At 37.8% G+C, this 27693-nt stretch overlaps 2 protein-coding genes across 10 annotated transcripts in view; one reads left to right on the top strand and one right to left on the bottom strand.

Annotated features, from left to right (window-relative positions):
• Positions 1 to 75: 75 nt before the first annotated feature.
• On the top strand, positions 76 to 10904 carry EXOSC8 (exosome component 8). The gene is made up of 11 exons (XM_068419483.1): positions 76 to 145; positions 2232 to 2268; positions 3368 to 3431; positions 3525 to 3598; positions 4161 to 4206; positions 5257 to 5362; positions 5450 to 5495; positions 5734 to 5830; positions 6837 to 6957; positions 10095 to 10201; positions 10690 to 10904. Exons 1-11 carry the CDS (start codon positions 129 to 131, stop codon positions 10803 to 10805), a joined length of 831 nt encoding a protein of 276 aa, XP_068275584.1. The 5' UTR covers positions 76 to 128; the 3' UTR covers positions 10806 to 10904.
• Positions 10905 to 11197: 293 nt separating this feature from the next.
• The window catches only part of SUPT20H (SPT20 homolog, SAGA complex component), a 34123-nt gene continuing 17627 nt past the window's right edge, over positions 11198 to 27693 (bottom strand). For 2 of the 9 annotated variants that reach the window (XM_068419413.1, XM_068419420.1), the window contains exons 15-23: positions 26955 to 26987; positions 24730 to 24847; positions 22476 to 22584; positions 22092 to 22250; positions 20025 to 20337; positions 18798 to 18952; positions 16373 to 16428; positions 12881 to 12986; positions 12104 to 12351 (exon numbers count right to left, since the gene is read on the bottom strand). In XM_068419413.1, the coding sequence (XP_068275514.1) occupies positions 12170 to 12351; positions 12881 to 12986; positions 16373 to 16428; positions 18798 to 18952; positions 20025 to 20337; positions 22092 to 22250; positions 22476 to 22584; positions 24730 to 24847; positions 26955 to 26987 (1231 nt within the window). In that variant the 3' untranslated portion in view covers positions 12104 to 12169. Of the gene's footprint in view, positions 11371 to 12103; positions 12352 to 12880; positions 12987 to 14861; positions 14997 to 16372; positions 16429 to 18793; positions 18953 to 20024; positions 20338 to 22091; positions 22251 to 22475; positions 22585 to 24729; positions 24848 to 26954; positions 26988 to 27693 lie in introns of those variants that run through there. The other 7 variants (XM_068419426.1, XM_068419433.1, XM_068419472.1 and 4 more) reach the window with 6 other exon arrangements.

The raw sequence follows: 27693 nt of genomic DNA, 5'->3' as shown, positions 1-27693 counted from the left end.
GCCCCAGCGGCAGGGGCCCGCCAGCGCCGCCGCCCCTATTGCCGCCGCCGCTGCCAGGCCGCCGGAGCAGGCTTCCGGGCGGCCGGGTCACGGGGCGGCAGCACATCCGGGACGGCAGCGGCGCCGCCATGGCGACGGCTTTCAAGTAAGTGATGGGCCTGGCGGCCGTTGTCCCCTGCTTGCACGGCGCTGGGGTGTCCCGGCCGCTCCTCGTCCCCTGTGCCGGGCGGGCGCTCCTCTGCCCGCTCCTGAGGGCGGAGGCGGCGCCGCGGGGGCCGTCGGGGCCATTACCCCGTTACCGCCGCGGCCCTGCGCCGTCCCCGGCAGCGTGCGCCTGGAGGGGAGAGGGATGCGGTGTGTTCTCTTCAACTAGTATCGTTTTCTTTACGATGCTGTTTCCTCTGCACGGCGGGGTCGGCGGCCGCCCGGTTGGCGGCAGGCGCCGGCGCTGGCTGAGGTAACCCCGCGTTACCGGCCGCGGGAGCGCCCCGGCGGCGCTGGGTCGCGGGTGGGTGTCAGGGACGCCCCGCGGAGCTTCCTGCTGGGCACCCCAGCGCAGGGCGCCTCGCGGCCCTGGCGCTGGGCGCCTGGGGTGCCGGCTCCGCTTTGGGGCACCCCGGTCCAGGGAAGATGCGGGCAGGCGAAGGCACGTCCAGCGGAGAGCTGCCAGGGTGCTGAGGGGGCTGGAGCCCCGAAGGGTGCGAGGAGGGGCTGAGCGAGCTGGGCTTGTTCAGTCTTAAAAAGGCATGGCTAAGCACAGGGATCAGTAAGGCCTTGAGCCACCTAATATGGTGGGGTGTGGAGGAGACAGGAGAGGCAGACCGTGGATACAGGTTGAAGCATGATTCTGAAGAGATATTTCATAGTGAAGGGTGGTCAACCAGGGAGGCGGTGATATCTCCATCCTCAGAGACGGTCAGTGTGGTTGGACAGGGCCCTGAGCAATATATCTGCTCTGTGCGGACCTGGTTTGGGCGAGAGCTTGGACCTAAGACCCTCCAGAGGCCCCGCCAGCCTGAACTGTCCCATGGTTCCTGGGGCATTAGATGTGGAGGAGGGCAGCCTTCTCTGTCGAAGGGAAGAGGTACAAGTAGAATGAGTCTAGTGAAGCATTACAAGGAGCTTGGAAGAGTAGGGAATCCCTGCTCCTTTTAGAATCGTAGAATGGTTTGGGTTGGAAGGGACCTTCAAGGATCATCTAGTCTGACCCCTCCTGCCATGGGCCGGGACATCTTTTGCTTGATCTGATGGCTCAAAGGGTCAGACTGCTCCATCCAGTCTGACCTTGAACACTTCCAGGGATGGGTCATCCACAACTTCTCTGGGCAACCTGTTTCTGTGTCTTTGCTTCTTCCAGATTTACAGTTTATATGTGTGAAACAAGGTTTTGCAAGTGCTCTTACATGAATGGGAAGAGAACAGGCCATGTGTTGGGGTTAAAAAACAGTAGTACAGGACCAACATATGGAGAACCAACAGGGGTTAATTCATGCTTGCCATCATGAGTTGTGATACCTCTATATGGTAGTTTGCCTTTGGAAAACTTGCTTTTTCCAGTTATCCTTTTTTTTTCCCCCAGCAATGCTTATTTTGAAAAAACTGAGAAGGCTTTGTTCAAATATTAACAACACTTTTATGAGTATTTTTTACTTTAATGTTCTGTGCTTAAAATACTAATACACAAACGCTGTTAGCAGTATATAATTAATAATAACAATTGATTGTTTCTCAACTGAAGCACTGCATGAAGTATATTTCTTAATTTTATGTTTTCTTAAAGATTCTAAGAGAAACTAACATTTCAAGACTGTAAAATTGTTTTAAACTGTTTTGTACATCTGAAAGCAGTCCTTGAACTAACAAATATTTCGGACACTAATACAATTACCCTTTCTGCATTTCTTCATTCTATGCCCTTGTCTCAATAAACATGCCTTTTGAATTAAAACTGATAGTCAAGATTATTGAGTTTATATAGTTTGTGTTAGGTGTTTGTGCAGGCAGGTTCCTTGTAAGGAAGAAGCATTTTGGAAGTCAATGTAGGAAAACATCTTTTTCTTAGATCAGTTTAGACTTTCCTCATCTTTCTGTAACCATATTGCTAAGCAGCTTTGCTGGTCATCTTGATTCTCAAATTATTTTTTGTTGTAGGTTCGTGCTTGCTTATCTTTTTTGCTGTCTTTTTCCTACTTGGGAGCTTGCATGTGAACTTCTCTTTATATTTGTTTTAGAACAGTGGAACCGTTGGAATATTACAGAAGATTTTTGGTGAGTAAAACATGATACGTGTGTATAAGTTGCTTGTAAACAATTTTTTTTCTTGCTTGCTTCTGCTTTTGTAATTCGTGTGTATGGAAACCTGAAACTATAAGGGAAAATAAAAAACTCACTGAGCAGAGGAAAAATGGTCATACTCTTCAGAACGTGTGTTTCCATCTGTCTGTGGTATTGGTGCTGCAGCAGGTTGTATCCCCGTTCAACTTGATGGGTAAATGCTTCTGTTGGCCTCAAAAAGAATGCGAGTTAAATTTGACCAAGATGGTGATGCATTTGTGCCTAGTACAAAGTTACGTCAGACCAGGCTTTTAGATGCTACTAAAAATCAATAATAGAGAATATCACTGCTAACCATGCTCACCGTAACTGAAGGAAAACCGCTGACTTTTTGGTATGTTAAATCAGTCTGTCCATTACTAAGGTAGTATCGCCTTAGAAATGGGTCCAGTGTTATTGCAGTCAGTTTTGGTTCTCATAATTGAACCAAAAGTCTTTGCATTTGAGAAGCTTAAAATTATGATGAATAATAATTCAGATATAACACGATGGTGAATTGGTGCAATTTCTAACTTAAGGTTCAGGTATTGTACAACTTCTGACTGACAGTATTTGAACATTGGGGCATTTTTTTGGAAGGGCGTTTTGTGTTTGTTTTTTTTTTTTTCCTTCACTCTAACATTAATTTTAAGAGCTCCAGTAGGTGGGGATGGGGGAGAGGAATTACCTACAAAATCTAAACCATGCGGACAGGTAGAAACTCATTTTAAGGTATCGGTATTCTTTCTTGGATGATATTCTGAATCTAGCCTGTAGTACTTGCTCTTGAGACAGTCAATCTATTGTTATGTTTAATTTCTAAAGAAATTGTAATAAATTGAAAAAAAAATAGTTTGTTTGCAGGCCTACAACCATAAACTACGTATCAGCGATGAAAAGCTATAATGTGATTGAGTTTTCCTTAGCATTTTTGTAACTGCATATTTCTGCTAAAAAGAAGAGAATACTACTTTATATGAACTCATATAGCATAAATATAGGTGTGTTATTTAATAAAATGTTTTCTAATTTGAACTTTGTAATTTTGGTTTAGAAAGAGGACTGTCGACCCGATGGAAGGGAGTTAGGTGAATTCCGGGCAACCACTGTCAACATAGGCAAGTGCTTATTTGGAATAATAATGGTGGATGTTAATTAAGGCCCTTTGAACGGCAAAATAGATTTTATTGAACAGCACTTTCTCTCTTCAGGTTCAATTACAACTGCAGATGGTTCTGCCCTGGTGAAGTTAGGAAATACTATGGTGATTTGTGGAGTTAAAGCGGTATGGTTGGTTTTTATTTTAACTTAGCTGTTAGCTGAGTTTGTGCATTCATGTTTAGAATGAATCTCCTGCAGAGTTACAATAATTTGCCAGTCAGACGCAATTGTGGTCTTTCACCTGAGTTACTTTCAGATGTGAAAGTTAATATATAATTTAATTGTCTAATCCTACCTGTATAGTCTGAGAACATATATTTTTGTGGCGTGTATTGTGTATGGGGAAATAACAAAATAAAGTCTTGTTATTTCTAGATAAAAGCTATATACTTGAAGAGATACTGAATATTGATAAATAAGTGCATTGGTAATTAGTTGGCTGGACTATTAAGTGCCTTGTAGCCTCAACTTTACTGCTGGCCTGCCATGAGCTAGGAGACAAATCGCACCATGTCCCGGTATTGAGTTTTCCCATTGGAAAAATACAGACAGGGACTGATTAAAAATGGCTCTTGTAAATCTCATTGTAATGATAACTGGGAAGAAAATGACCACTCATATATAGAATAGCTGGAAAATCTTTTTGTACAAAATTCAGCTCTTAATTTTTGTCTTTTTTTCTCTAGGAACTTGCTGCACCTGCAGTAGATTCTGCTAATAAGGGATATATTGGTAAGCTTTTCAGTATCGATGTTACTCAGATCTTGTATTGCTTCAGCTAAAAGGCTGTAATGATGGGACAGATTGAGTGTGTTGTGAAGACTTCTTGAAAGAATGAATTTGGGTAAACTTGTATTACTTTTCTTAAAATCAATTTCCAGATTGACATAGGAAGTGGTACTTCAGAAATTTAAGAATTCCCCCTGCTCTGCTTGTGAGTTTTCCATGTAAAGCTACCTTCTTATTGCTGATTCCAGGCCAGGCTGAAAACAAACCTGCAGCAGGGGGAAGTATGTATGTTAAGAGGGGGAAGGTAGTCTGTAAAAGATTGTGGCATATAAGGTTGTGCAAAGGCACATTAACTTTTATCTTGAAGTCCCAGTAGGCAAAAAACTTAACTCTTAAATACAGTGAAATAAACCCCGTTTATTTCTTGGAGAACTGTAGGAGTCCCAGGGGTACATCCTCAGTCCTGTTTGGAGTTTCTTTTGAAATAAAATAATCCCATGGAACTGAGAGCTTAGACTAAATCCCCTTTTTATAAGGCATCTCCAAGGTATGTTGTTTTCAGTGAACTTGATAATGCTTACGTGTTCTTCACAAATGTTTATGCATGTTTTTGCTTCAAGTCTAAAGCATCAGTTTTTAATGGTTGATAAAAATCAAATAGCGTATGCAGTGAGTATACTCACTGTAGGGCAGTGAGATGAAAATGCTGTTGTTTCTTGATCTACTTAACAATGCTTAACATTTAAAGAAGAGTTTGTGTGGGTGTCATGATAATCACAGCAGGATTACAAAAAGAAAATGGTAGTTAGGAGTATGTGCTTCTCCATGGAATATATAGTTTCTGAGTACAGAGTACTACAAGGTCTTTGATACAAACTCATGCATAACTTTATTTTTGAGGGGAGAAGTAGAAGGGCTTGATTGAAAGATTCTTGGTCTTGCCTTTTATTTGAAGTACATAAAATGGTATTAAGAGTGTGTGTTGTCTTATTTCTGTTTTTGATATCCCATTGCATGCTTTCTTTAGTTTATGACTAATGATTTGCCTCCTAGTTCCAAATGTAGAACTGCCATCGCTCTGTTCAACGAGGTTTCGCTCTGGACCACCTGGTGAAGAGGCTCAAGCAGCAAGCCAGTTCATTGCAGATGTGATTGAAAAGTAAGAATCATCTTAATGCATTTAAAACACAAACAACTCTGCAAGACAATTCTCTGTTTCCTGATTTACTCTGTCATTTTATTTTAGTTCACAGGTAATAGCAAAAGAAGATCTATGTATTGCAAATGGCAAGGTAAGTTGTATCTCAAAATGAAGATGGACATACTAACAAGATGAATGTTGAAATGTTAAAGAAGGTATTTGGGGTTATAGGTTGTTTGGGTGTTGTTTTTGCTTTTTAGTCTTCATAGCTTGGTTTACATCTGAAGTGTAAAAATCGTATTATAGAAATAAGTATCTTTGTTTTCTTAGATAATGCACCATTTGCTTAGCTGCTGTAATATCTCACATGTGCAAACCTTTTTTGATAGCTTGCTTGGGTGTTATACTGTGATATCATATGCCTGGACTATGATGGAAATATTCTGGATGCCAGTGTCTTTGCTTTGTTAGCAGCATTAAAAAATGGTAAGTCTTCTCTAGAGCAAGACACACACTCTAGTGTTGCTTGGAGAAATTAGTTTTGAATCATGATGAATAGGCAGCTGGTTCTCGATTCCTTAAGACTGCTTTTTTCCTGTCATTTGAATGCTACATTACTAAAACGCAAATACAAAGTGGAAATGATGGTGTGGATGCCATAGATGTGTAATACCTGGGGATTAGGATCTTTTTGTGTGCATATTATTGCTCTCTTATAAGACTAATAGCTATTCTGCCATGTGTTCTTCTCTGTCAGAGATCTGAATCTTTCAGCAGCGGTTATAAACAACTTCAGTGTCTAGATCAGGGTCTTACCGTGTTAATGTATTTTGTGTAGGGAGAATAAGTTGTTGGGGCTGTGCTTACTTGTCACAACAGAATATTCCTAGCTTAACGCCTTGTAGTTTGAAAAAGCTGTTAATGCATGCAACATATGGATTGATTATTCACAGGTATGTAGGTTATAAATGCACGTAGGAGGCAATATAAAGGGAAACTTACAGCAAGGCCTCCTTTTCTAACTGAATTTCTTGCCTTTGAATTCCTATAGCTACTTTACTCTTGATTTCCTTGGCTCCAACACTGTATGGGTTGTCAGAGCAAGAGTTATCTGAAGATCAGATTGCACTGATTTTTATGTGTCCAGTAGGCTTTTTGCGGAAAAGTACTTTTTGTTAAACGTGACTCTAAAGGTATTGTAATTGTGTGGCAGTTTGGAAGCAGGAAATGCTTCTGTGTAAGGAAGAATATTAGCTTGAGAAGAATACTTTTTTGAATGGATAGTTCTAAGCTAAATACTTTCCTCGAATTCAAGAAATTTTTTGTACAGAACACCAGTAATGTAGGCAAAACTCTATTCTAATCTGTTTTCACTGGTTTACCAATGTGGTAAAAGAACAGCTTAAATATATCAGTAGTCTTGGACATCTCTAGGCCTACTAAACCCACCAATGTTTAATATTACACCATTGTCATTTTTTCATCTCTTCAGTACAATTGCCATCAGTTACTATAAATGAAGAAACTGGTTTATCAGAAGTTAATTTAAAACAGAAGAATCCTTTGATTATCAGGAAGCATCCAGTTGCCACATCATTTGGTATATTTGATGAGTAAGTTTCTAACTGTTTTGTACTTATGAAAACAACTGTGTATGTAAAAGAAGTGAAAGCCAGAGGATGCTACCAATGATGTTTCTGCACTTCTTATGCATTTCTGGTACCGAAGAGCGTGTAGTCTCAGGCAGTGCTGTTTCACTTCATCTTAAGTCCATGGCCCGTCTCATTGAACTGATCTGTAGTTCTGTGATATGAATCAGTATGCAGAACAAAATGAAGTTGGACACTTCTTCCTGTGACTTAAAGCAGAACTGGTTCCTAACCTAAAAGATACACTTAAAAGTATGGGAATAGATATTGTTCTATGTTTTTGCAGTATCTTTGAGATGAAAGAATGTTACCTATGCAATTAATGTTTTAGAAGCCTATGTAACTAACTGATATAAAAGACGGTAGTTTTTGAACAGCTTATACCAAGGATTTAGTCAACAGAGGAAATAAGAAGTAACGGTCCAGTTAGAACAACAGAACCTCTGGATAACTGAAAACATAATTACCCAAGATGAAATATGACCAGCACTCTTAAGTTATTGTTCATGTAGGTGAAGAATCTTATTATGAGAATCCAGAATAATCACATCTGATAACTTGACTCCTCACCTGGAATTGTTTACTGTCTCTTCATTAGTCCAAGTATGTTAAGTATGTGTTCTGCTGCTGTTTGTCAGAAATGCAGTTGTTTATGGTGGTATCCATTTGAAAAGTAGAAAATGACAAATAAGATGATGCTCACTGTGCTATGAATCTGATTTAAGACTTAGGAATATTTAGAGATGTCAGGGATTCATGGCACATTAATCTGTATTTGCAGAAATTATTAATAGGCCCTTTCATTCAAACATGAGATGGAGTCGGGGGAGCATTAAACTCCAATGTTGACCAAGTGATTACCAAAATGCATCAAAGCAGAAAGTTATCAGTACTTTAGAGTGCTTCTGTTGCTTTAATGCCAGTTCTTGTGGGTCTGCAGTTTGATGTAGACTGAAAGTGAGAGGAGAGTTTAGGTAGCATGATGGGCAGACAGTTGTCAGTAGGGTATTATTTGCGCACATCACACATACTTACCAATGGACGAAAAAGTTGCCTTTGGAAGAAAGCTTTCAGTGACAGTCTGTTGGGCTTTGTTCCCTTCACTGAAACCGACTATTGCATCAAACAAGTTACTTAAGTCTCCCTTTAGCTCCCAAAACTAAATATTGAGGGTGTGTGTGCCTATGTGTGCCTGTGTTGTGTGGTGTGGGTTTTTTGGTGGTTTGGTTTTGTTTTTTTTTTTTTTTAATTCTGTTTATTAGTTTTTCTACAGCTGTTGACACAGCCCTCTAAATAATATGCTTTACATACTCTGGCTTCCAGAGGCATTTTTCTTCTGCGTAAAAGCCCTCCTTGAATAAATAAAACTTTTGGGTTGCTGGATAGTGTGACCGTGGGCAAGAAACGCAGGTGCAGAGCACTGTGCAGCTCCACAGCTGGCTTCAGTGGAGTCAACCTGTACACAAATAGTAAGTCTGATGCATCGAGCTCTCCGTATGTGCCAAGTCCCTGTGTCATGCCAAGGGCCGATGCTGCACAGTGCATGTGGGTAGAACTAATAAAGCAGTATTTTTGAGTAGCGTAGCAAAGGACTTATGTTTTCATTATGCTATTGCTATTAAATGGCAATCTGAAACTATTGGTGAAGTTTTAAATTACCCAGAAAACCTTTAATTATGCATTGCATATGAGTTCAAATTGAAAAATTCTGTCACCCTTCCATCTATTTTAATGGAATCACAGAATCACAGAATGGTTTGGATTGGAAGGGACCTTAAAGATCATCTAGTTCGAACCCCTCTGCGACGGACAGGGACACCTTGCCACTAGATCAGGTTGCTCAAAGCCCCATCCAACCTGGCCTTGAACACTGCCAGGGAGGGGGCATCCACAGCTTCTCTGGGCAGCTTGTTCCAGTGTCTCACCACCCTCACAGTCAAGAATTTCTTCCTAATATCTAATCTAAATCTACCCTCTTTCAGTTTTAAACCATTACCCCTCGTCCTATCCCTACATGCCCTTGTAAAAAGTCCCTCTCCTGCTTTCCTGTAGGCCCCCTTCAGATACTGAGAGGCTGCTAGGTGGTCTCCCGGGAGCCTTCTCCAGGCTGAACAACCCCAACTCTCTCATCCTCTCTTCATAAGAGAGGTGCTTCAGCCCTTTTAGCCTTGCTACTGACTTCCCTTGCCCCCAAACTTGTCATAAATGTCACTTAGCACAGGGGTACTCCAGCTGCTAAATTGAGTTTGATTACATCAATACTAAATTTCAGTTTAACTGTGTAAACTGAGGCTTCATGAAAACTTCAGCTAAAGTCATTCTGTCATGAGACCCACACTTCAGCCAAATGTTTGTAATAGTAGCGATTTTTTTATTTTTTTAAAGAAACTAAGGCTGAACGGTGGTTGTTCAGCTTTAAGTTCAAGTTTTTCTTGCGCAAAGTTTGCTTATAGTTTAGATTTTTTTCTTTTTCCATTAGTTTGCTCTATTTCTAACTTATTAAATGGTTCAAAAATAACTATACTTAATCTTTTAATGACCTGCATCATGTGATGCACAACAGCTTATTTTGGCTGCCTTAAGGAACCCAGTAAATCCATTTTTGAACAATTCCCAGTCTGGGTTGTGTTAAGAGTTCTCTGACAAGAAACTGAGGTGAATTTACCATTGGAAATGAGTTTTGCCTTAAGACCTAGTAGAGATTTGTGCAGCCTACACCTAAAAACAATGCCACTTTCTTTGCGTAACTATGAAATAAGTGACTGCATGTTGTAAATGGCAGCTTAATGGCATTTTCCTGCAATACATGAGTGTCACAAATCTATGAAACTTAGGCATAAAGCTGTATTTTCAACAGCTAGTATTTTAACAGACATATGCACTTGAGTATGTGGAATCTCTCACTTCATTTTTTGTGGTTTTTTTTTTTTTCTTTTTTTTAAATTGGTGCATTTTGGTAAGAAAACAGATAAGCCTGAGCACTAAATCCACCTCCAAGTATTTTGTAAAACTACAGTAAAAATGAATGTTATGTGTACTTTGCAATGATGTTAATGGAGCAACATCTACTAACGTGTCTGCATATGCTTTTCTTTCACAAGCACATTACTCATTGTTGATCCAACTGCTGAAGAAGAAGACTTAGCAACTGGAACAGTAACTATTGTAACTGATGATGAAGGCAGACTATGTTCTGTCCATAAACCAGGTACTTCCAAGTTTACTACACAGGAACCTATAGAGATGATAATCTTTTCTTGACCTAGATGTTACGTACCTGCTTTTCTTTTTACAGTGAGGGTACTTTATGATAACAGGCTGCTTGAGTACTTATTAAATGACTTGCTCTTGAAATTCATTTTGAAAAAAGTAGCATGACTGAAGTTGTAGGTCCCCATGATTGTTGTAGGTCCCTTCCAGCTGCAATAGTCTATTCCATCATATTTTAAGTTCAAAAAGAAGTCACAGCTTGACCTACATACAGCAAAGAACAGATTTTGAGCACGTCTCCTGTTATACCTCATTTGTTTCTGCTTTCTTTGCCTGAGACTGGAGTTGGGGAAGCTGTATGCTCTCCAGGTGAAAGTTGTAGGTCATAAGAATTACTGTATTACTTAATACTCTCATTTAGAAAACACATTTAGAGATACTTAACTGAAGTATAGAGAAAATCAAATTGTTCACTTTAATTTTTAGGTGGAAGTCCTCTTACAGGAGCCAAGCTTCAGGACTGTATCACCAGAGCAATTACAAGGCACAAAGAAGTAAAGAAGCTGATAGACAAAGTAATAAAAAGTATAAAGCCCAAGTGAACAAAAGGAGATACCTTTTTGAAAATGGATTTGTAAAAATTGTATTTGTTACAGTGTTCACAAACCTTTTATACTAAATAAACAAATACCAATACTACATTTACAAAGTTCATTTTTTCTAAAATGTTTTTCACCCTTATACTATTTACAATGCTGCTGAGTGGTAAAAAATACAACATAAAATGTTCTGTTAAAAAATTAAGTGACTTAAGGAAACCAGACCCTAGCTGCTTTATAGAGGAAATCTCTTAAGTTCTGTAGGGTTGGCTTCCAAAAACAGTTCAGTTATTTCAGTGTAACGTCAAAAGTTAATTTTCCCACCAGTAATGTAAAACACTGATTTGTTTTTAAGCTTTCGCCTTTTTAATCTGAAAAAAAAAAAAAAAAGAATCCCCTCTCAATGAAGTTTTTATTTGGGGTGGGGGAAGTCTGAGGATTTTGGAGGGGCTGGTGTGCCTCTTTTCCTTTTACTTTTTGAGTGGCTGCCTGAATGCTGTTGATGACGCAGGTGAGCCGCTTGTGCTGCTGCTGCCATAGCCATTTGATGCTGCAAGAATCGCAACTGCTGCCGTGAAGGAGAAGGGGGAGAAAAAGCTTGTTAGTGTTGACTATAAAGCTATGTTTCACATCAGGAAGAATGAGAGGAAGGTGGGGGAAGAAAATGAGAAGAAAAAAAATGAGGAAGCACGAGGTTGACAAAAAGAATACACTGTGTAGTGGGGCAATGAGTACAGTCAAGCAGCACCAGTGGCACAGAAGCCTGCTGAGGGCATATCTAACATTTTACACATGTACTTGGGACAGCTTTGTTTCTTTGCCCTTTCTCTCCATTGCAGAAACTGCAGTAACTCAGCAACTTCAGTGAACGTTTGGGTTACAGAGTACATTTTTAACATAATACCTTTTCAGTGTATGCATTGTATGCATTTTCTGTATGTATCACAAAGAGGAGACTGTGTGCTAAAACAATATTAAAATATTTTCATAAAGCACCTGAATGACAGAATGCTAAAGGAATGCTTTGCCAGAGCTGTTGCTTCCATGTACTTACTGTAGCAGTGCGACATTTGAACTTACCGGTGCTTACATTCATGCTATTTAGAAATCTACTGGCACCTGGCAGAGCTTATTTAGGTATGTGCCACAAGCAGTCCTTGAATGTTAGCAAATCAGGAAGGTGGATGGCTTAAATGAATAAAAATAAATTCAGTGCTCCAAGCTGAGAGAACCACAGATTTCAAATCTTTCATGATATAGTTTGCCAAAATTTGTTGGGTTTTTTTTCATTTGTGAGACCATAAAGACATTAGTTTAAAAAAAGAAAAGGGGCAGGATTTTTATTTTTGGAGCTGAGAATTGTATTTTTAAATTTTTTTTTTTTTTGAAACACGGCCAGAGTGAAGTTGCTGGATTACTTGTATCTGTTGCTGCTGCTGCTGCTGCAAGGCTTGTTGCTGTTGCTGTTGTAAGGCAGAAGAGAGCTGGAGTCTCTGCTGAGGAAGGCTTTGCCCAGGTCTGTTCACAGCAGAGCCAAGCTGAGACAACACTAAGAAAGGAGAAGGGGAAAGCAGGCAGGTCAAAGAGGTCAGGTCGAGTTTGTCAGGGTCAGGGAAGGAAGACATAGGAATAGAGTGTAACAGAAAAGGGGGATCAACAGAATTAGTTTCAGAGTCAAACTGGAAACAGTGAAGAATAAAGTATACATGATATACATACTCTGTTAGAACATAATTAGATTATGAAGTGCTTGTGGAGACACAGAGAGGTTTCTGGTACTGGATGTTAAGCACACAGTTAAAGAAACATTCCTCAATGAAGTCTGGCATGGAAGTTCCCTGTATTTTCTTGTATCAAGTGTGACTTGTGGTATTATCAATTTACAACACTTAACTGCCAAACAAAGCAGAAGAGTGCATGCTCTGAAAGTCCAGTATTTCTTGCATAATTCACGTGCTGATAACAAATAGTAAATTGTTCTGATCTAACATAAGACTTCTTTAAGACCAAACTTCATTTCAGTGTGAATTTATCAAGATACACACTTAACTACTAAAGGAGGCTCAGCAAGCACATACCTGTGGCTTGAGGTTGCATAAAATTCCCTACTCCAGTCAGGTTAATTACAGCAGCTTGTTGGGCAGATAATGCCTGATCTTGATTGGATGGACCTTGGTCAGACCCCTAGCAAAAATGAAAAGCTTGATCCTTATTACCAAACTTTGGTATCAATGAATAAGTAAATAAAGCCAGTCTGAAGGCAAACTTTTGAAGTGCCATTTAAAAACATTTAATTCTACATCTTCCAGTGCGTGTAGATACAGACAATAATGTAGTCACTATTAAAGGTGAACGAACAGATGTTGAATGCCCCAAAACAGTTTTGTTTTGGCAGAAATGGTATTATGCCTGTTACCCAGCAGAAGTCCCCCATGTCCTTGTCAACTTCTCTGCAGTCAGCAGAGACTACAGTTTATAGTTGTAATCTTACAACATTTCCTGTCCCGCTCCCAACCCCAAAGTCTCCAGGTGACACCTGAAACTATCCATGTGCAAAGGTCCTAATCAATCAAAATGTGAAAAGTCCGAAACTTACATTCGCATGTTCTTTAGAATAACCATATGAAATAATGCCACGAAGATATAGAGATATAGGTAAACTTGACCAAAAGACTGCACATTAAGAAGACATCATCATCTCGATGAAGACTACTAGGACAGACTTACAAAGTCATAGAACCGACATATGGGGGAAAACCTATGTATGAGAGGAGAATGTCTATATTCTGTTGGCAGCACAGAATATTGTTGGTCTTTTGGGGCTTAGGCTTTTTCGACGGATTACAGCACTGTGAACACATTCTTGTCCTTCGTGAAGGCTAAGGAATCTGGTATTCCTAATAGCTCATTTTAGCTAATGCCCCTAGACTTATTCTATAACACGTGCTAAGAGAGAAGTTCATTAGGGCAAGTTAGGCAATGCAGAGAGATTGATTTTCTCCAGAACAACTTTCTGCCACAAGAAGGACTAGGCTTACATCAGCCTTTTTGTAAATGCCCTTAAAGTTCAATGTCTAGAAAATAAAATCCAATAGTACAAGCCTGCATGATATTTTTTTTAGTAATTCAACTAGTAACTGACATTTTGATTCTGAGAATAAATCTGAAAGTCTCCCCATTAAACTGTCCCACGTTCCAGAACAAGGCCTGTGACACAGGAGACTATACACCATAAAAACATTTTAAAGAGGCATCTTATTTATGAACAGTCTACAGTAGCACAAGCAAAATTATTATGACAAGCTGAGTATCCAGTATAGACTATTTGGTAAACAAAAGTCTTGCATGTCTGGGAAGATAAAAGATCAAGAACATAAGAGCCGAGCACCTAGTTTTCCCAAACTGCTGCATTAGTGCTGGTAAGATTTTTAGGCACAGGTAGAACCATCCACTCAAAATCTGTCATTTTGAGAACAGACAGATTTGTCTCTATCAAGACTTTAGACTTCTTTAGTGACTAAAGACTTTTAACACTAATTACAGGCAGCAGCAAAGCAAGTGTTTTAAGATCACAGCTTTAAAGCCAACTGATACTTTCTCTCGTGCAAAGAGAACAATTCTGTTAACTACAGCAGTGAGGATCATAAGCCAACTCATAGCAGTGTAATTAAGAAGTACTAGTTACTCTAGTAATCCTGACTGTGTTTCTCCTGTGTTCATCTGATGTATCTGCTAGTTCTGATAAACAGGGCAACACTAAGCTGAGTTTACACCACTCATACAGTGGGCTGTCTCTCTTCATGCTGGAGTAAGAAAATGCTTAGCCAGTTGTTTTCTTATAACTCTTCTATGCAGGATATAAGTAAAGGAGTATAACCCAGCTCCAGCCACTGCAACAAAGCCACTGCAGTCTTTGCAGTTTGAGAAAGTTTTGGAGGAAGACTTTCCTCCCCCTCTACTTCAGATCTGTTGTGTAAAGGCTCATTTACTTGTGGAGATGGGGAGGTAGGAGAAAATGTTTCATCCATGCACCCCAGACTGAGGGCTGTTAGCACACACCTGTTCTCCCTTTTGCTGAGGGCTACAGCTGGTAGGCTGCTGAGATTGTTGCTGCAGAGAAAACTCTGACAGCTGTTGCTGCTGCTGTTGTTGTTGTTGCTGGAGTGGGTTAAAAATAAGTGAACCACCTGAAAGCTGTTGAAGATTAAAAACAAAAGGCATAATTCTATCAAACTGCTGAGTTTCCCACTGCCCTAGGATGAACATGACATTGATAATGATGTACTCCTTGGAGGTTTTTGTTGTTTTGTTTGTTTGGTTTTTTTTAATCCTTTAGAATGAATCAGTTTACAATTGCTGCTGTTTGTGAAAAAGCCTCATGCTCAGAAAACAAACCTGCATTAAATTATAGCAAGATATTTCCACAGGAAAATACATTTTTATTATTCTAATGAAAATAGTAGATATTGTACTGCTACTGGAAATGTAAAGGCTCATCTTCAAAAGCACTGTATATTATTTTCACTTTCAGGATATCCCATGGAATTTTAATAGATGCTTCCAATCAAGCTGCAAGGTCTGATGCAAAAAAAAAAAAAAAAGTTAAACAGTCTTGATTCCTCTCCCTTACCTCAGCTTTAATCGTACTGATTTCAGCCAAATTATTCTTGGCTTATATAAGTGGCAGAGGTAGCTTGAAAGGATGTACTTCAACATGGAATCACACAAATACAAGCATTAAATTTTATAGAAGAGCTCTACTCTGGCATAACTGCCTCCTGTGCCTGTCCTTTTCCATGTTTCTGGAGTGTGTACAGGAGTGGGAGGAGGAAGTAGCAGACCTACAGTTCATCTTTTACTGGTATTAATTTTTTGAAGCATGGTGCAACACTTCGTGGAACACTGAAGCTGCACTTCTGCACCTGTAACTTGCAGCTGACTTCAAGATCCAGGAACTACAGCCAGTTCCACAAACACTCCCTCTTCTGCTTTTAAATGGAGCTCTGACATAATAAGCAACTTCTACTCATGTTTGTATTTGTATCTATGCTTAGTGGAAAGAAAACACATACAGACCTTCTAAACTCCCCATCTTACATGAACTTCTATTTCCATTACCAGAAGCTCTTTAAAGCTATTACTGCACCTACCTGTGCATGTTCAGCTCAGCTTTTAGGCCTTGTATGTGTAACCCCTGAGTGATTCTACTGTACTGTTTTGTACTTTAAAAATAATCGTTAACTTCAGTTCAAAGAATTATTCAGGCAAATCCTGAAAACAGAAGACTATTTTAGGATTAATCTCTTGAATTCAAATGTCAGCATTTTTAGATTGTTACTGAGAACTAGCTGCTTTGTTGTGAGCTAAGAATATAATCTCCATCTGGTATTTTTATGGAAGGAGCTTTTTCTCTTGTTGTGTTTTATATAAGCAATTAAAATGTGCAGTAAATGGTTTGCATGATCAACTGTCTTCAAAGATCTGTGGGGGTTAATGCAGTAAACAGCACTAAGCACGTCTCTAAAGAAAATTAAGAAATTATTATTATTGTGTCCAAGTATATCAATTACCTGTAGAAGATTTAAGGGCCGAAGATTTGATGCATTTTTCAAACCAAAGGGGCTGCCTGTTAAAGAAAACATCTTTTTATTAGTAGGAAGTCTTTGCTTAATTATGTATGTGTATTGCAATTAATACACCTTTCCACTGGGATCATTTCTTAACATTTGGAAGTTGGAGAACTGGCAAGTTTAAATTTTATACTTAGTACAATCCTGCATTTTCCATAATGTTGGTAAGTTCATAGTTACCCAGATTCAAAGTTAAAGAGAGTTGACTAAACAGAAAGAAAAGTGTATTGCTACTGAACAATGTACCCCGTAATCTAAAACCTGTTAATGCATTTACACAAAGGTGAATGTTGAGAATATAATAGCAGTTATTCTTCAGTGATTCTTCTGGTTTGTACAGTAAATCCAGAAATGTCCAAGGGCTCAATGAAGTCACAAGCTCTCAGTTTCTCAATCATTAACAGAAAACAATCCCACCCAAAATCTTAGCAACTGCTCACCCCCCCAAGGGCCTTTAGCAAGATATACCTGACTTGTAGAGCTTTTGGCACTATTCTACGTGGTGCTTTTCAAAGCTATGCTAAAAAAAGATGTACAGGTAGTACACTATGAGTTGGGTACAGAATGGATACAAATGCTCCCGTAAAATGGCAGCTGTCAAACAGAATCCCCCAGAGGTCTGCCACCGACCTAGCTCAGCTCACTACTCCCATCTGTTACGTGGGTGACAGCGTAGCATGTAAAAATCTGTGACACCAAACTGGTGAAGGTTGATAGTGCTTGAAAGGACAGAATTAAGAGTTAAAAGTGATTCTAGTGAATTGAAGAAAGGGTCCAAAAATCAGTAACGTTGAATTGAAAAAAAGACAAATGAACAAGTACAAAATTGTGAGTAACTAGCTTTGTGTCTACACAGCAGCAAAGGACATGAGAAGTTACAGCAAGTCACAAACATATCCAAATAATCCATAGCACAAACTACAGAACACACAAAAGAAAAGAACCTCTCTTCACACAGTTTACATTTATAAAACTCACTGTCACAAGATGCCATAGATGCCAAAAATACAAATTGGTTCAAAAACCAATTAGATAAATCCACAGACTAGAAGTCTACCATGGGATATTAAGCACAAAGATCCACATGGATAGTCTTCAGCTGAGGAAGTCTCAAAGCTGTAGATTGCCAGAAGAGGTACAGCTGTGTACAAGAGATGCTTCACTTCACACTTTTGCCTTGCCTTAAACTCTCTCCTAAGTATCCTCTAATGGCGACTGTCAGAGACAGAATATAAACTAGACAGATTTTTGGCCTAAATCAGTAAAGCCATTCTTACGTTAATGTAATGCTGTTGCAAAAATACAAATAGAAAATAGGCAGACCTCATCTGGGGAAATGTTAACAGGAATGTTGTGAAAGAGATGAGATGCATTTATTCTGCTGTGCTCCACAGGGGTAAATCAGCCAAGCTCAGGCTTGTGTCCAGTTTTGGTTATCACATTTTAAGAAGGATGTAAGCAAATTGGACAGTCTAGAAGAGAGTGACAGGATTATGAAAGGTTTGAAAAATACGACCTATCAGAAAGAGAAGACAAATGTGGGACATGATAGCATGTTTGATACTTAGAAGGTAAAGAGAAAGGATGAACGACTATTTTTCATGTCTGCAAGGAACAGGAGGAAAAAAAAATAATTTAATTCACAATTAAGGAGATGCATTGCAATTAGAAGGAAACATTTTGTAGAGATAATGAACTACTCCAAACAGCTACCAAGGGAAACTGGAATCTTCTTTAGCGAAGGTACTTAAAGCCAGTTTAGATAAGCAGTGGTTCAGTATGGTTTAGACAGATTTGACTCTGCCTATGGGATGGATATTTTGAAGTCTCTTCTATACTTCTGATTCCATAATCATACATTAGGGTTTTTTCAGAAAAAATAAACAAAGAATTTAAATGCTGCTTTAATGAATATTGAGGCAGACAGATTTATGTAGTCACATCTGAAGGCAATAAGGAACTAATTAATTGTCCTACTAGAATAAAGCAGTACCAGTGACAGAATAAAATGCCCCACACATTTAAAAAATGATGCCTCTTTCTAAGCTCAGTCATGCCTTTTTTCTGGCAGTCATCATTATCAACGTTGCATTTGAATTTGGAGTTTATCTCAAACTTCCTACTAAGGATACCAAACAATCTAGGTTTAGAGCACGTTTCTGCAGTCTAGCACCTCAAAAATCAATGTCAAACAATCACAAACATATCCTACACTTCCAGTGCAAAAACATGTATGTTGTTCTCGAGCTCCAGCCATCAAATACACAATCTGCTCCCACCATGGCCACTTTCATCCATTTTTCTCACAATATGTTTTCACACTGTCCCTCTCTGCAGGGCGGCTTTTCAACTTATTCACACTAACCTGCTTGAGAGGCAGACTGCATTGCAGCGGGCAGCGCACTTGGTACCAGACCTCCTGATGGTAAAATGCCACTCAGATTTATACCTGCAGGGGCTATGGCACCAGTGTTGCACCCCAACATAGGGTTTGAACCACTCATCAGTGTCTGTGCTCCGCTGTAGAAGAGGAAAGACAACACATCAAACCCAAGCAGTACAAGCAGATCTGAGCAACTAGATTTTTGCCCTCTGTTTCATGACAAGTAAATCAATTGTTTGCTGTAAATGGGATTATGGATAAAGCATCAAGGCAGCTTAAAAATCATTATGCCTAGGGTATAACAAATATGTCAAATCATATTCTCAGTATATACAAATTTTTTTGGTATAATCTATGGAAAAAAACACAAGTGATTATTTTATTCTAGAAAACCAGAAAGGTCAGTCTTCAAAATGGTTGTACTATCATAACAAAAAGTTAAGAAACAGGTTTGTGTTTTCTTTTTGCACTATAAAAAAAGATCTCTCTAATTAATCAACAGCAATCAACTGCTGAACACCTTGGATGAGTAATGCAAGTGGCTGATACTTCCATTGAAGCACACTATGCGTCTTACACTGATCATCTTATATCGATCACAGAATTTCATTCAGTCTAAAAAGCAGTTCACATTATACCATACAATCTATTCTTGACAGCAGCATTTTTTTTTTTCAAACCACAAAATGAGTTTTAAGGGTCAAAGAACGTTTAACCTCAATGTTTGATTAAATTTTTAGAAACCAGATTTGTTGTGTTCTTGTATTTTACATACAACTTTTCATTCATAGGCACTTTAATATCAAATCTCTTTCAATTCTTCAGTTAGAGTGGTCTGCATATGATATTCCACCTCCTCTCTGATTAATAAAATAAGTTTTCAAACTTAAAGAGCAAAACCTTAAAAACCACAAACTGAGGTTAACCCTTATCAAATTCAGCTATATGCATCCAAAAAGCTGAAAGCACAATTTTCTTAATAGACCTTTTCAATACTATGATAGTAGCTGCCTTATATTTGAGAAATACAAATACTTTCTAGGGGCTCTTCACTTTGTAATTATAAGTGAATGATCTTTTTGTATCGCATATGCAGAAAAATATTTATCGTAATAAATGCTGGACAGTCCCGTACCACTCCGACACTCCCTACCCCAACAACCAACCCACCCAGGGTGAATTAAGAAACCATTGTAAGAAAAAACTTACCACACAGAGCCCACTACATTGATGAAGTTAAGTCCTGCAGGGTTTGCCATGACCTGGGTGGATGTTGTTCCTGTAGTAACGGATGTTACCATAGTGGAAAGAGGAATGGTCATTACAGGCAGTGCCTGGCTCAGAGACATTTGCTGCTGAGCAAATGAGGTTAACAAAGTGGGCTGAGGGGTGAAGCCTGAATCTTGGGGAGTAGGGGTGGCAGAAGGGGTAATAGGAGTTGAGCTCTGAGCATCAGGAGGGTGTGGGGTCGATGAAGGGGTGTTGGTTGGAGTAGGAGTAGATGGTTTAGGAGTTCCAGACCCTGCTCATTGAGAAAAATAAAAAGTGCTAGTTTGTTATAAAAGGCCAATCCTTTTTGTATAATAAGGTTAATGGAATCTCATTTAGCACTGACAATCCGTTCCATTTTTTAGACTGCGAGTGTTAATTTCTACACAACACGAGTGTTGCAGCACGCACTCATTGTTAAGGATGCAGTATAATTACACAGAAAACCCATTCTCCATGCTTAATTTCTTAAGCCATACACCATTTTGTATCCTCCATTAATTCCTTCCATAATTTATCATACATTAAGTCATAACTCCATTCAGAAATACTTAAAATCAAAATAAAACAATTTCTTAGTGACCATTTTAACTGAGTTACCGTTTTTGTCCTAAAATGTTAAACATATATATATTGCCTGCACAATATCATCGTGTTAAAAACGTATCATGGAAAACAACAGATTCAACAAAGAACATACACTATTTCAATAATCATGAGGCTGATCTAAATTTCATCAGCTAGCTAAACTCCCATTTGCCAAATTTTGATCAAATAAAAATAATTTTTTAATATTTAAGAACCAGAGGATAATACTACATCTTTAAAAGTTACTGTGTAGTTCCTTCTGTTTAATTGTAGCATGTATAGCTATATTTGTTGTGGATGCAGTAAGCACAGTTTATCAATAGAAAAACAAAATAAAAAATCCAAAAAGCTTGAGGTGTTTTTTTGTTTCTTTTTTTTTTTTTAGCTTTCATGTCCTGCAGAAAGAAAGGAAATAAATGTGAATGTCCAGCTGTTGTGACCAGTGCCTTAAAGTAACAACTGTGTGCAGCAGATTTTCACAATTCATAGCACTAACATAAAAACTGAGCAAATATCTTAGAAGAAAACTTTTATAAGTTTTCTTTTTTCTTTGTGCAAAACAAGAAGGCAGAAGATTTACACCTTTTGAGCTATCCAGATTTTAAATTATTTAATGCAAAAAGCATATTATAATACTGTGCAGGATACTGGAATGTGCAGTATACAATTACTCATAAAAACCTGAAAAACGACAGCTATGATTTCTCTTTGTACAAATCTGTTCACAAAGTGTCTCAAGACGCATACATATTTTAAAAATTGTGTATGATCTATGGCATGATTACAATGATCCTGTCAGTGTTAATGAAAATACTTAAACTAGGATGTCACTTATTATTGAAATTTACATTTTAACACCTGAGAATACGGTGCTATCATCATCAGCATCACCACCACACTTGCAATCAGCAATGATTTGTAAAACAGTGTAGGAGTGTTTTAAAAAAACATCTTATCGTTTATTGCATCACCACCTTAGGACTGATCAGATTATATACATACATAGAGATACAACTCCACCAGCTCCTATAACATTTGAAAAACCAGATGCTTAAATTATGTAACGGCAAACTGATCTAACATACTGTTTTTACACTCCAGGAAAATAAAATCTACACTTTGGAATTTTATCACATCATCTACTAGCCTTTCATAAATGAGGAGATCACACTAATTGCATAAAATGTATTAAAACGTATACACAAAGGGTGCATACATATATACAGAAAAAACAAACACAGTTACAATAAACATAAAATACATACAGTGAACAAGAGACCTGCCTAAAGCTGCACAACTTATACAATTTAGGGTACACTGTACACTTAAGTTTCATCATTCCACAGGTTAAGTAGTTTATCTCAGGAAGCATTTATGCAAAAGCCTAAGATTTAATGGAGAATTTAGGTCGTGACTCACTTTGTGAAGAGCTCGCAGGAGACATGGCAGCTGGAGAGAGCATGCTAACTTGATTAAGATCCATAGATTGTTTCCGAGAAAGACCAGGAGGCTTAGAAGGAGGAGGAGGAGTTGGCGATTTTAGATGGCCACTTGACTGTTGTGGACTAAAAATATTACCTGAAAAAGCATAATTAAAATACATGACTGTTCTGTGAGTACATGTTAACTCGAATATTTGTTAGGATATAATTTTGTGAACAATATAATCAGAAATCAACAAAATTATGCTCTTTTCACAGATAAGATACTGATTTTTTTTAGTACATCTTTACTAAAGGGATATCATGTCATTTTACAAAAGGCAGAACACAAACGGAGACACCCAAGTCAATAAATAATTACCTGAAGAGCTACTTCCTGAACTTGAAGGTAATTTGATGGGAGGAGGACGGTGTTTTACACCTTTCCCCAATACTGAAGACTGAACAGAGCCTGATATACTTTCTGGCTGCTAGAAGGAAAGAGAAATTAACACTACCACAGCAATAACATGAGCTTCCATACATTTGACAGGAAAGACAATTCAATTAATTTCTATCAGACTTCTCAAAACCATGACACAATTCCCTTCAAACATTTCAGATTTTTATTTATTTTAAAAACATAAAACATGACTGACTCCATCTAAAATGCTTAACATCAAGAAACAGCTTGAAAGTGCCAGCAAAATTTAAAACAAGCAAAAAAAAAATTAAAAATAATTAAGCGGTTTCACTTTTCTCCACAATTCTGAAATCCTTCTTAGTAATTTTCACAAATTCAAGAGTGACAGATGCACTTTAAAGAAAAAGGACAATTAGGTCTTACTTGAAAAATTACATCCTTTCATTCATTCACCATCTGTATATATCTGCCATTTTCAACCAATAGGGATTTAGTGAATAGGATCAGATTTCCTAATTCTGTAAGTAGGAATTTAAATACATTCAGGAGATCTCTTCCAACCTAGCTGATTCTGTGAATGTGCAGAAATCAATACACATTATCCCACTGACTTCAGTGGAATCAGAACTTCACTAATCTTTCTTAGAGGAAAGGTTTGTTCGTTTTTATAGCCTACTTATCAAGTTGTTGAATGAAATTAACTTCAGCTAATCAAGTCTATAGTTCTCAGTCACTCACAAGAGACCCTAAATCCATAATTCCAATAGCTGACACTGTCAAAAGACTCCACAGGGCAACACATTTACATTTATAGTCTATATATTTTTACCTACCAAGCAGGTATCCCACAAATGAAAGTAGTGTCTAAACAAATTAACATTTCAAAAACTGCTGAAACTAGAAAATGAGGCTCTCAGTATACTGACTGGAACATTTCAGTGCTGGAGCCTAAATTAGGTGTGCATGGGCTAACAAATCAGAGCATCCACCATTGTGCAGAATCAACCTTTTTGGATAGCTTAGCTTCCACTGATTCTTACTAATAAGAGGCACTCCCTCTACATCTTCCTAATTGCTTGCTTATAAAAAAATATTTTGAGGAAGATTACTTTTCTCACCTACTATTAAAAACTGCTTTCTTAATTCTGAAAATAAAGACTAATGCCCCATTCAAAAGAGGACTAGAACCCTAAGTACAGTAACAGGAGTAACTTTGGTCCAACTTTCGGTGTGGGCTTGAACAGCCAGACAAGATGACTTCCAGAAGTATCCTCCCACCGTAAATTATTCTATAAATTTAATATCTATATATAAAATATTAAAAATATTTTTATATAGATTTATATATAAAATATATATATACACACGTGTATGCATATGTCTATATGTGTATACACACATCCAGAAACACTCATACTCCTTTCTGCAACTGCTGGCCTCTGCATGCTGTTCTTATGGCTGCCACCAAGAGAGTGGCCTCTTTCAGAGCAACGTTGTTGCAGTTTAACAGTAGGTATTTAGGCCAAAGATGTAGCAAAGGAAATAGCCCAACAGATACAAAATTCATTTACTAGTTGGAACCTAAATACAGTTCACCACTAGAGCACCGAATCTGACCAAGAAAGCCAGAAGCAGCAAGTAAAACACAAGGCAATGCTAACAGGCATTAGAATTTGGGAATGTAGGAATTTCTACTGGATGTGTGCACAAAAACATATGTACTTCAAAGGTTTTGGTGTTGGTGTTATGGTTTTTTATTTATTTTTTTTTTTTTTTAAAAAAAAGTTTGCATCTTCAAACTAAAGATAAAATTTTAATAATTTCTAAAGGCAAAAGAAAAGAAGTTCAGCTACTACATATGTTTCTGCGTTTACTGACCTGTAAAATAAAATGAATACCTGCATTTTACTATACTGCTCTGTGAAAGGTTCATCTGAACAGGGAAAAATACTACAACAAAACCTTGGAGCTAACTATACTATACACAGCTAAAAAAGAAAAAGACACAACATTTGAACAGTGAAAACAAAAGTGCTTTCCTCTAACTTTTCCAATATACTCATTCTGAATGATTATGACAAAAAAGCATTTAAAAACTAATTCAGAATGAAATTTTTAGGTTATTTTACTTTTAAATATGGATAGCAAAAATTGTTCTAATAATTCAATAATCAAGTGCAAATACAAGAAATGTATGGCTTGAAAAACTCACTTCCATTTCCTTCCCTGGAGAAAGATGACTAAGATTGACTGATCCACCTGAATTATGAAACATTTTCACAGGACATTTAGCTTCATTTTGTACTAACTCCTGATACTGGTTCACCACTCTGAAACAAACAATGAGAGCATAAAAAGATTAACAACTTTGAACTTCTAAAGTAGATACACAGTTATGTGTTTACATATATGTATGTTACATAGTCATATATTATTTATTTTACACATAAGTAGATATTATGTAAGTACATATCTATATAAAAGAGAGATGCACGTATATAAAACATATTTATACCTCTATATATCTTTCTACTTGATGTTCCTGGGCTCTTTTCTTAATCCATTGTAACTTTTCTTTTAATCACTGTCTTTTTTTCCTAATCCAAAATACAGTTTGTTTAAGAAACAAGTTTAAGAAACTCTCTTGGAGGAATATGCAAAACAGTAGACAGAACTGTTGCCTTCCCAAAAGCAACTGCAGTTTTTCAGGATGTCAGTCAATGGGGATCCCATTCCCTTCACATGCGTCCAGAATCTTTTATAAAGCTGTGTCCTCTGCTTATGCTCCCTGTGGAACAGTCAATTCTCCTTTAACATGAGTTCTATGTCAGATGAAGACTCTGAAAGAGGTCCATACTGAATGTACATCCAAGAATCAGTTATCACATCAAAAGTTATCACTCTTCTTTGAGCATCAGGACAGTCAGGTCTTATTCTATAAGACTAACAAGCATGATGCATTCAGGAATTTAAGCATCAATAGCATCAGGCAAACAAGTTTAAAGTAGTGTTCTACCAATTCAAATACTACATCTCTACTAAGTTGAAGGAATACTGTTTCACAAACATGAGCAGAATATACAAAGTGACCTTGCAGGCTTGAAAATCAAGCTGAAGACCCGTTGTCGCTTATACTCTGGCAGACTGAACCTCAATGAAAAACTGCTGGAATATTTCCATTAGCTTACACCTAAATGTGACGAACTACATTTTGGTATAGCACTCATTCAATATGCTGTTATGTGACTAATGCAGACATAAGCAAGGGCCCCAAGATACATAGCAGAGGAAAGGGTGTCATGTACTTTTTCAGCAGTTTTAGACTGCCTATAAATTACGGTGGAATTGGAGTAATAAAGTGCTATGTACTCAAAAAGGTGGTCCTTCCCTCCCTCCTCTTCTACTGCTTCTTCTTGTCCTAGTCCCCGAAACCCAACTGCTTATTCTGATTGAAGGATTTGTGCAACAGTGGCAAACATGATCAGGAAAGCAATCCCAGTTAAAACTAGACCCTGTATTATAGTTGTTTTAGTTTTCAGCCAACCAATCCCCCAAGTCAGCTTACAGCACAAACAGCGAAAGTCTCTATTAGCCCAAAGGAGGCAGGAGAGAATATAAGCAGAGAGTTTCTTGATCAAAATTATCTATTAAAACAAAGAACATTATTATTGATTTTTGACCAAATCAAGGACTCATCTCCCTGCTGAGCACATAAAGAAGAGGGTGGGAGGGTCAGAGCTATGGCATGCACATCACCCTGAGGTCTCCTATGAAGGCACAAAAACACAACTGGCTTTGACAGAGACTGCTATTTAAAGGTTCTGTGCTCACATGCACAAAAGAAACACGGGTATCTAATGTGATGCACACTGACAAACATTTGAAGAAATACTTATTTTGCTGCCTCATTATCCCAGAATTGCTACTCATCGTCATTCTACAACTAATAGATACTGGAAAACTGGTTTGTTACTTGCTTATCTAAGAAATCTGAATCAAGTAATGCACAACACATAAAAATAAGTTGTATATATACAAGTCCTAGATTACATTTAAACTTCGAAAGAACAATTTCCATGATTGCTAAGTGACCACACAAAATGTCAAGATGAAATTCCTGCTAAGTGCTCTCAGAATTTTATTATTGCCTGTGTAATCAAGAATAATTGTGCAAATAACTGTAACATGCGTGAAATTTAGGTAGTGGGACAAGCTGTATTCACATATTTGCTTTCCTCTATTCTTTCTTGCTTATTAAATATAGAAACTGCACACTATATCCTACTTCCTGTTATGATGATTAATTCCTCTTATTTTACTCATTGTTCTGCATCTGTTTCTATAACCACCATATTAGCAGTCAGAATGGCTAAAAGGAACAAAATTCATTATTTGGCATCAACCCAAATGGTTGTGCATAATACTAAATTAATTTACCTTTCAGCATCAGTCTTCGAACCAATAAGGAACCTGAAATGTAAAATGTATAACATTTTCAGTCATGAATTGGACTAAAAGAACACGCTTTCATAATCACAAAACTCTGAACGAATGTCAATGCTACTCTTTGTTCAGACCTGCTGAAAATACAAGAGATACTGTATCCATATAATGGACTGGGTATTATTTAGTACTTGAAATACAAACTTGGCTTCATAACTATATATAAAATATACACAAATGGTCTAATATGGTCTCCTTTAAGAGTAAATTGCCTACAAAGCAAAAGGCAGAATATGGAAGTTTTGTATTTTATACTTTCAATATAATGAAGTCTTATGTTTTCACAGCATCAGGCAAATTTTGACAACAATCAAAATTATGAATAACACTGAAGAAGAGTGCTAACGATGTCTCATGGTTTCTCCACAGTTTGAGTTGTTGGGGGTTTCTTTTTTTTGTTTGTTTGGTTTTCTGTTTGTGGGGGGGTTTTGCCTTTTTTTTTTTTGCAATATATCTTTAATGTAAAACAACATGCAGATTTAACATAAAAGTACATTTAAGGTATGATGGTTATGTGAACACATTTTGTTTTGCTTTTTTTGTTAAAAAAATTTTCAGTTCATTAGTTGAATTTTTCAAATAAAACTCTTAAATCAGATTTCTAGCTCTAGAGTATTTTTATGACTGAAAGTGATACGTAATGTTTCTCTTCCTTCATCCATTGGATCATAGG

Source organism: Nyctibius grandis, chromosome 2 (genome assembly GCF_013368605.1).
Source record: "Nyctibius grandis isolate bNycGra1 chromosome 2, bNycGra1.pri, whole genome shotgun sequence".
NCBI classification, from domain to species: Eukaryota; Metazoa; Chordata; class Aves; order Nyctibiiformes; family Nyctibiidae; genus Nyctibius; species Nyctibius grandis.
Note: the sequence above shows the minus strand (reverse complement) of the source record. Positions and strands in the feature narration are given on the sequence as shown.

What these genes read in the sequence shown, in the direction of transcription:
- EXOSC8 (XM_068419483.1), top strand. An exon ending in TGATTTGTGGAGTTAAAGCG is followed by an intron (nt 3,599 to 4,160) that starts GTATGGTTGGTT and finishes TTTTTTCTCTAG; the next exon opens with GAACTTGCTGCACCTGCAGT. An exon ending in GTTAGCAGCATTAAAAAATG is followed by an intron (nt 5,831 to 6,836) that starts GTAAGTCTTCTC and finishes TCATCTCTTCAG; the next exon opens with TACAATTGCCATCAGTTACT.